Here is a 9,902-nt window from a genome sequence, read left to right as displayed (position 1 = left end):
TTTATAAAAGTAGAATGTTTATTCCTTATCTAGAAGGCAATGCCGCCAGTTAGATGTTTTTGAATAATTCAACTAGTGTTATAATTAGTTCTATATTTAATTTTTATAGTTAGGACGAGGATTACTATCACAAATCAATTAGGGTTTTCAATAATTCAATTAGTGTTATAATTAGTTCTATATTTAATTTACTGCTAATGATAAATTGTAATTATAATATTATATTATTTTTTTAAAAAGATAAATAAATTTGACAAAATTTATAAAAACATATAACATAATTTTAACTTAAATAAAAAATGTAGATTGAAAAAGAAATTAACAATTATGATTATAGTTGAATATTAACAAGATGGATAAATTTTGGTACAAGAACCTATAGATTTTTTATTTCTATATGTTATTGTCCAAATTTCATGCATTTTGTTAATATTTTATTTCTTTTCCAAAATAAATTTAAAACTAAACTAAATTTTATTTCATTTAGTTAGATTACATTATTTACTTATTCTCAAATGTAGTGCCATCAAAGAATAATGATTTACTGACTTCACCATTTCAATTTAGGTATTAGTTGCATGATTTTTCTTAAAGTAAGTTTATAATAAAAATTATTATAAAGATAAATAAATAAAATCAACAAATTTCTCAAAAAACATAGAGTTATTAACTTAATGAAAAAATATAGATAGAGAATTAAATTGACAATTAGAATTATAGTTCAATAAGTTTAACTATAGTTGTTTGCATCTACCAATAATTCTTTGATTTTTCATTTTAGGTCATGGAAAACCTGCAAGGAATAGAAATAATTGATGTTCCAGATTCTAAGTCTGAGGTCTCCGTTACAAGTCCCACTTTATCAAGTGTTAATTCCAATGACATCAATGAAACAGAACTCCAAAAACTGGCAAGAGATGTAAGGAACCAATGTAATGAATTTATCGAGAGGCTCATACTCACAAGCTCTCGTATACATGCTGTTGAAGGCGAAGATGTTACCGAAATTCTAGAAACTGTTGATGTCTTTCGCACCACATTTGTCAAATATGCCAAATTTGGGGACTTTGTTATAGAATTTTTTTATGGCGAACAGTATGATATGCATTGCTCTACTCAACAAGTCGAACACATTCAACAATTTCTCAAGGAAATGTAATGCAAAAATATTTGCAGTAGCTTGAAAGTAACAATTTTGTATTGAAAATACAGATAATATGCATTGCTCTACTCAACAAGTTGAATGCATTCAACAATTTTTCAAGGAAATGTAATGCAAAAATGTTTGTAGTAGCTTGAAAGCAACGTATTGGAAGTACAGCTAAGATTTTTTATTTATTAAAATACAAATAAAATTTTGTACTTATTAATGTACAAGATACTTTTTTGTATTTATTAAATATAAAAATAATTTTTTGTATGAATATATTATATTTCATCCGATATTGTATTTCTTAATAAAATGCACTACACTTACTCATATTTACTCTTTAGCGTTGCTATTGAAAAAATCAACCCATAAGTCATAAATAAAAAAAAATACTGAAATCGTGAGTTTATAACATTGATATTAATAAGTACTTTTTTTGATAGCGAATATTTATTTAATGAGCTATCATATTCATTGTGGGAAAAACAAAATATTGCTGACATTAAAAAAACCTGGAATAGTGGATGAAGGAATCCATTGAATTTAAATATAAATTGGGTAGAGGAAGATGTGGATAACACTCTAACAACTACTCACTTAGAAGGTTTAGACATGGAATCAAAATTATGGATATCACAATTAGAAGTTCAGTACAAAGAACATCGTACAAGGTTTATGTAAGGGTGGATTTATCAACTTCATGGAACATCAAATTAGTCTAACAACATAGTTTTAAACATTAAGCGTTTTCTTCACTTATTTAGTTAAATCTATAATGAGATAAGAACATTATTGCAATCTTCAATTTGATATTACTCAAAAGAGGAATAGGCCTGTAGACGCATTTAATTATTTTTTATTGAGCTATGTTTCCAGCATTTATAATAAAGTATGCATTTTTCATATATTTTTGTCTTCACTCCTCTTAGAATTTTTATTTTTAATTTATTATTTCTAATACTATCAAATGATATTTATTTGTATATTTTCGATTTATTTAAGTTCTCTATGTGTTTGATACATTAGCTATGGTTCGACCAAGGAAACACTTCTTCGAGACTGAAGAGCAAAGAAAACAACAACAGAGAGAATATCAACGAGAATATCGTAGGCGATGTATGCAACAAATGATAGATGCTCAAATGGATGAGTCTACAAGCCAAATAAATAAAGAAGATAGAGAAAGATGCGCTAAACATATAGCAGAAATGACAAATGAGCAGTTACAAGGTGAAATAATACTAGAGGAAAATGTTAATAGGAATATAGTCAATCAAATACATGAGCATTGCTCTCATTCTAAGCAACATAGAAACATAAATAGAAATACACGTCAATGCATGTCTACGGAGGCTCACTCACAGGAAGTCATAAGAGATCAAAATTATGCTGAGGTGTGTCCTGTACATACTGAGGCGAGAGTAAAAAGTAATCCCCAAATAGGGGAAACACAACAAATCAGGGATCATGAAAATATCAAAATGAATGTGCACAAAGTAGCTTTTCAAAGGAATGTAGAAGAGGAAGGGCCAAGTTCAATAGAACATGTTGCAGAAACACCTGAAAATGTAAATCAACAGGGACAACAATTCACTACTGAATCATTTGAACATGACATCCCAAATGCCAGTAAATTACTAGAGACTAATTTCATGAAATTTCAAATGGCATTTTGTAATAAATTAGATAGGTTGGCATCACCAACAATGTGCCATATTTGTCAAGAATCTTATATTGGAATCAATGTCTCTCATAGTCCCCAAGGGCCTATTTGTACTAGATGCAGACAAGAAAAAGGCAACCACAGATTTTCATCTGAAAATAATATGGATCCCGGGCCCCAACCAACAGAATTGGCAAATTTATCTCAAGTGGAAGAAATGCTAATTGCATGTGTTAGCCCAATTTTGCAAGTGACACATGCAACTAGTGGTCAGTTCAAATACAAAGGACACACAATAAGCTTTCCACAGAACATTGAAAATATGGCCAAAAAATTGCCACATTTAGTTAAAGATCTTCCATTGATTGTAGTTCGTAGAAAGGATCAATGTGGGACAAGCTATAATTTCACAGTAAATAAATATCATGTCTACACAGCCATACGATACAAAATTCAACATGATAAGTTTTACTCTGATGTAATTGTTGATGAAAATGCTCTAGACAATATACCACCAAATTTAGATCATAATGTTTTTAACGAGTTAAGAACTGTGCATATGGAGTTTGATTCTAATAGAAATGAAGTTGTTTTTGTGGGCCCCATTATGGAGACAGATGAGAGAAACATAATAGAGTGTACAGCATCGATGGCATCCAAACCACCAAATGCCCAAAGGGAAATGGAGTTGATTCATGCATGGGTCAACAATCCTAATGTAGACCCAACAATAATGATGGATTGGCCCATGATCAGTGCATCTCCCATAAATGAATATACAATGCCAGGATTGCTCAACCTGACTTTCCCATCTTTATTTCTCAATGGTAAATGTGATTGGTTGGAACCGAGACTAAGGAAATTGCATCTACATGAATTTTCCAAGCACCTCCTACGATATAGAGATAATAGATTCGGTAAGCATCCAAGATTTCGTTATTATATGATGAACATGATTATGAGACATCGAGCACATAGCTCCACAACTATTTGTGTAAAAAGAAGTCTGCACGAAATGCCAATCACAATACAGGAGTTGCGTGAACACATGGACAACACACCACATTCGCATCTAGCAGATAGATTGATGCGATTTGGAACCTGTTTAAGGGGAACAAGATCTTATTGGACAAAGTGTCGAGCAGAATTAACAAACATGCTTCACCAAGTTGGAACACCAACAATATTTTTCACATTAAGTGCAGCAGACTTGTACTGGCCAGATTTACATGCATTGATGCCCGGAACACCACCAAGCAATCCACGAGAAGCACAATTATGGAGAAAACAAAATGTCATCGATTATCCTCACATTGTTTCACAATACATGCATTCACGATACTCAACTTTCAGGAAAGAGATCCTCGACAAGGGCATGAATGTCAAAGACTATTGGTGTAGATACGAATGGCAACATAGGGGATCCACACATGTGCATGGTTTTATATGGTTAAATGGAGCACCAAATATGGATAATATTGATTGGAATAATCAAAATCAATTGTACTATGCTGAATCATATCTACACGTTTTAGTTCACGCATGTAACCCTCGACAAGACACACACCTTCGAAACATACAGGTACGATTACAATAAATTAGCAAATCAAGCCCTTTTCATATTATACATAGTTTAAAATAAGTATAAATAGAGATTGACAATTTTTAATCCACATTCTAGGTATATCGAAATTTCAATCTACACCCATGTGTAAAAAACATAAGACAACTGGCAGAAACTTCTCTCCATGATGACTATGATGAGATTTTGAATACTGTTCAAAGACACACAACGTGTCAAGAGGGTGCATGTCTATGCAAAAAAAAAGGGAAATTGGTTTGCAGGTAAATATTTCCTAACCAATTTTATTCATTTCAAATGTAAATATTGTCTATCTTGAATATATTACTTTGTTTACTAATAAAATATGTGAATGACATATAGGTATAATGCCCCATGGCCGTTAAATTTAGAAGCTTCTAGAATTTATAAAGACTTAGAAAGTGGTGAAATGAAATTTGAGCCATTTAGAAATGATGACAGAGTTAACTCATATAATCGATACATACTCCAACTATGGAGAGCAAATATTGATTGGCAACCTGTTATGTCAAAACATGTTGTAACTAAATATATTGCAAAGTATGCAGCCAAAGCTGAAAAAAGCTCAGAAACATACCATCAAATGTTATTATGGTTAGCAAATGTAGAAAATCCTGATGATTTAGCAGCAAAAGCATATAGAAGGCTTCTTACCGAAACACTAATAGAAAGGGATATTGGAGCCCAAGAAACAAGTCACATGCTACTAGAACTTCCATTGGTACAAAGCAGTAGAATATTTGTCAACTTAAATGTTTGAAGGGAAGTATTCAAACGCGTAGACTTAAATAATGATGATGACAATGAAGAACATACCATATCTTTCATCGATGCATATAGGAACATGCCACAATTTTTGGAAGCTGTGTGCCTTATTGATGCTGCAAAATCATGGATATATAACAAAAAAAGAAGAGGAGAGAACAAATGGAATCCAAGGAAAGTCACTGCTATTGTAATAGTATTTCCTAGATTTCAATCAATTCCTACACGTCACTCAGAAAAATGGATTGATTTTTGCTCTTCAAAATTGTTGCTCTATAAGCCTTTTCATGAAATTCACACAGATATTGGCCACAATGATGAATCAATAGTTGCAACATGGGATAACTTTAGATATAATCAATGGCACCTAGAAAGGAGAGGAGATATTGAAAATAGTGAAAATGAGGCTGATTCAGAATCTGAAGACAACAATGCCCAAGATAGTACCACAGAGAATGAATGGGAAATTTTATCTAGACTTCATCATGGACAGATTATGCAAGTTTCAGAAATAGATATGTTAGGCAGAAGAGATATAGATCGACAGACAGACTGGTGTCAAGAATTTCAAGGTGAACAATACACGAATGAAGCTACAAATTTCATTAACATAATGAGAAATAATGGTTGTCTTATTCATGATGAGATACCACAATGTGTGGACTATGGAAACCTCAGTGACAAACAAAACAAAGCAGTCAACATTATAATGTCCCACTATCATACATATCAAAATGTATCACCCTTATATATGATAATTCAAGGCACAATAGGAACGGGTAAGTCATACTTGATCGGTGCAATAAGTCAAACATTACAAAATGCAGCCTCTCCACAACACTCTCCTCTACTTCTACTTGCACCAACAGGAGTTGCAACATTCAACATTGGAGCATCAACGATTCATTCTAAGTTGAGAATTCCAATAAAAGAATTCAGTGAGCTACAAGGGACAAGACTTATGACTTTCCAAGAGGAAATTTCTCACATAAAGTACATATTAATAGATGAAATGATCTTCTTGGGAGAGATGTTACTTGAAAACATAGACTCTTGTCTTCGACAAGCATTTCTAGAAAATAGTCATAAAAGTTTTGGAGGTATGATTAACATTTAAGTTTCTTAGAATAATAGATCTACATTTTTAACACATTTACCTATTGCTGAATATGTGTATTAAAATATTTTTCAGGTATATCTATGATATTGGTCGAGATTTGGCACAATTGCCTCCTGTCAAAGATAGAGCGGCATATGAAAGAAAAAGGCGTGCAAGGATACTGTGGGAAGAATTCAAAACCATAGTTACTTTGAGCCGTATTTTCAGACAAGATGGACAAAGCAATGAACAAGAAAGATTTCATCTTCTTCTAACAAACATAAGGGATGCAAACCCTACAATAGATGATTGGATGTTACTTATGTCAAGATCAAATGGAAACATGAGTATTGCAACAAATGATGAGTTCGAAAATAGTGTTCATTTATTCGCGACAAATGATAATGTGCACAGTCATAACAAAAGAAAATTGTACTCATTAAAAAACCCTATTGCATGAAGCATCACTCTAAAAACAAAAAACACTTAGTTCTATAGAAGGCGATGGAAATGATGAGTTTGACATGGATCTATTACTCAACAAAAATGCAAGGGTGATGTTAACTTCAAACTTATGGATAGAAGCAGGTCCTGTCAATGGAGCACTAGGATATATTCGAAGTATTGTATATAGACCTGGAAGTGAACCACCTTTGCCACCGTCATATGTACTTGTAGATTTTGATGGTTACTCAGGAATTCCATTTGATGATCATCATCCCCAAAGAGTTCCAATTCCAGCAATTGACAAAGCTAGCACAAAGCAAATTCCATTGAGATTGGCTTGGGCTTTAACCATACATAAATCACAAGGGTTGACACTAGACAAAGCCACTATTGATATAGGCCCCACTGAAAGAAGTGGTCTGACATTTGTAGCAATATCACGTGTCAAATCTTTGCAAGGACTACGGATTATGCCGCCCTTCACATATGACAGATATGAAAAAATGAAGAGGGGAAAACAATTTGCCAGAAGAAAGGAAGAAGAAAGCAGGCTAAAATCCTTAGAAGTTATTTGATCTAATAAATGTTGTTAACAAAATTCTTGAAATTTGTACTTTCAAAAATTAGCAATGCTACTTATGTCTTCTCTTATAATCATGATACTTTCTCTCCTCACCCAAAAGTTTGGTAATAAGAATCTACACTTGGTTCAATTTATTGGATATCCAAAGAGTTTGGTAGTTGAAACACATTGATTGATGCAAATTAATTATTTGAGGAGAAAAATGTATAATTTAATTTTTTTATTTAATAATATATTGTAGGTTTATTTAGACTAAAATATATTTTATTAAATAATATGTTTATGAGATGTAAATAGTTTTATGTAAAATTAATATGATTATATATCTACATATTATGATTGAAAAGCAAAATGGACACATTCATTCTCTATAAAATTTCTCAACATTTAGTAAGTCATTGAATATATTTTAATTTAATAATTTAATCAAATATAAAGGCTAATTTACTTTGTTTAACATCATTTTCTTACGGTTTTATATTTTTAATGTTATTTTAAATGTTTTTAGTGACATTTAACCATATTAAACCAACTAATATCTTGTTATGATTAAGATGGATACCCCTATTTGTCTACAATCCACAAGGAGCATGGTGTCACTTTTGGGTGATGTGATAGACCAGAGGTTGTTGCGAATGCTTTCAATGAGGCACCCGCTTATCCTGCATGTGGTTAAAGAGGTCCTAGGGACAGAGTTCCTGTGGGCTTACCACAAGTACAGGGCCAACACAGATATCACATCCATGTTCTTGGCATTAGCCCTAACAATAGGTGTGGTGAAATCTAAGGCAAAAAATTTGTGCCAAAGACTCTTCTAGCACAAATACCTAGGGGATATAGATGTAGTGCTTGACAATGTGGATGCACAAAACATGGTTCCTATGCCCCAACAGTACTATCTAGGGACTGACCGGGGTTTCATGGGAGAGGTCAAGAAGTTTCCCCTGGTCACCACGATGGAGCCAGAAGAATTGAGAAGCAGGAGGATTGACATGGAAAGAAATTTGGAATTTCTACAGAGGGCAGCCGATATCCTTCCTCCTTTGACCAAAGAATGGATGCAGATGTACAAATAACCGGAAGGATACTGCATACCAAATGAAAGCGATGGGGAGGAGGACAGACTGGATGCGCCAACTCTACCAGATTGTGGAGAGGACTGGATGGCAGATTATGTCAGAGAAATAGAAGACATAGCAAGAGGCCCGATGCACAAAAGATGCAAAGGGGATTGCCCAGTAGTTGCTCAAGTAGCCCATTCCAGGAGGATGAAGAAAGAAGCAGAAAAATGAGGGCTGTCACTGGACCCAAACAACCCATTGTTCAGTGAGATATGTGGACCGAGGGATGCAAAGCGTAGACGACTCTACTAAGGTTGGGTTTCCTATAAAATGTTTTTTATTGTCTGTGTATTTATCTATTTATTTAGTTATGTTAGCCAGAATATACAATGTAATAGATCGTACAAACCAGCAGTTTTGTAGCTATAGATGGCTGGATTTTTGGTGTTAACATACAAATAGATAAGGAGAGAGTAGGCAAGGTTGTAGCCGCAAGAAAACACTATTTTGTTCTATCTTTTTTTGATATAATATAAAGGGAGCTGGCCCAATCCAACAATTTACTTATCAAAAAAATATCTTATTCTGATGATTTATTTATTTATTAATTTTTTAATTTAATCATATATTGTAGGTTAATTTAGACTAAAATATATTTTGTTAAATAATATTTTTATGAGATGTAAATAGTTTTATGTAAAATCAATATGATAATATATCTACATATTATGATTGAAAAGCAAAATGGACGCATTCATGAATGACTATTCTTATCTAATTTAAACAAACAATCATTCTCTACATATTTTCTCAACATTTAGTAAGTCATTGAATATATTTCAATTTAATAATTTAATCAAATATAAAGGCTAATTTCCTTTATTTAACATCATTTTCTTATGGTTTTATATTTTTTATTTCATTTTAAATGTTCTTAGTGACATTTAAACATAGTAAGCCAACTAATATCCTATTCTGATGATTTAGTTTGCTTCAATTATAAATAAATATTTTCATTATTTATTTCATACATTTTTTGTGCTATTAAATATAGTGATTTTATAATTTTATCACAAATTATGAATACTTTATTATCATTGTTCCTAAATGATAACCCTAATTTTACTATTTTTTTTATTTTCAGAAAATACTTGGAAATATGGATGTTTCACAAGATGAATCGGAAATCATTGTTCAAAGTCCAACTGCATCTATAAACTCAAACAATTATGTTGAAACTCCTATTGACAAATGTGCGAGAATTGTTTTAGAATGCTGCAACAAAATTGTCAAAGAAATTGAAAACACGAGCTTAATGATTGATGATGTCAAAGAACTTGAAATATTAAAAATGGAAGATGTTGCTAAATAGCTCGTGATGCATTTGCAATAGTGTCCAGATTTCCAGATATTATGAAAGAAGTATATTTTGATCATCTTGTAAACAAAGGACGTAACACCATTCTCATCATTGAAGAATTTGTGATGTATTTACACCATTACAATGAAGTAATATTCATGTAGTTACTTA

General features: G+C 32.1%; 1 protein-coding gene across 1 annotated transcript; it reads left to right on the top strand.

The window, feature by feature from the left end:
• Positions 1-2,178: 2,178 nt before the first annotated feature.
• On the top strand, positions 2,179-5,176 carry LOC131876077 (uncharacterized). Its single transcript, XM_059220859.1, has 3 exons — positions 2,179-4,395; positions 4,495-4,658; positions 4,759-5,176. The coding sequence occupies exons 1-3, from the start codon at positions 2,179-2,181 to the stop codon at positions 5,174-5,176; spliced, it is 2,799 nt and encodes a 932-aa protein (XP_059076842.1).
• Positions 5,177-9,902: the final 4,726 nt, after the last annotated feature.

This window comes from Cryptomeria japonica, chromosome 5, assembly GCF_030272615.1.
Source record: "Cryptomeria japonica chromosome 5, Sugi_1.0, whole genome shotgun sequence".
NCBI lineage: Eukaryota > Viridiplantae > Streptophyta > Pinopsida > Cupressales > Cupressaceae > Cryptomeria > Cryptomeria japonica.
Note: the sequence above shows the minus strand (reverse complement) of the source record. Positions and strands in the feature narration are given on the sequence as shown.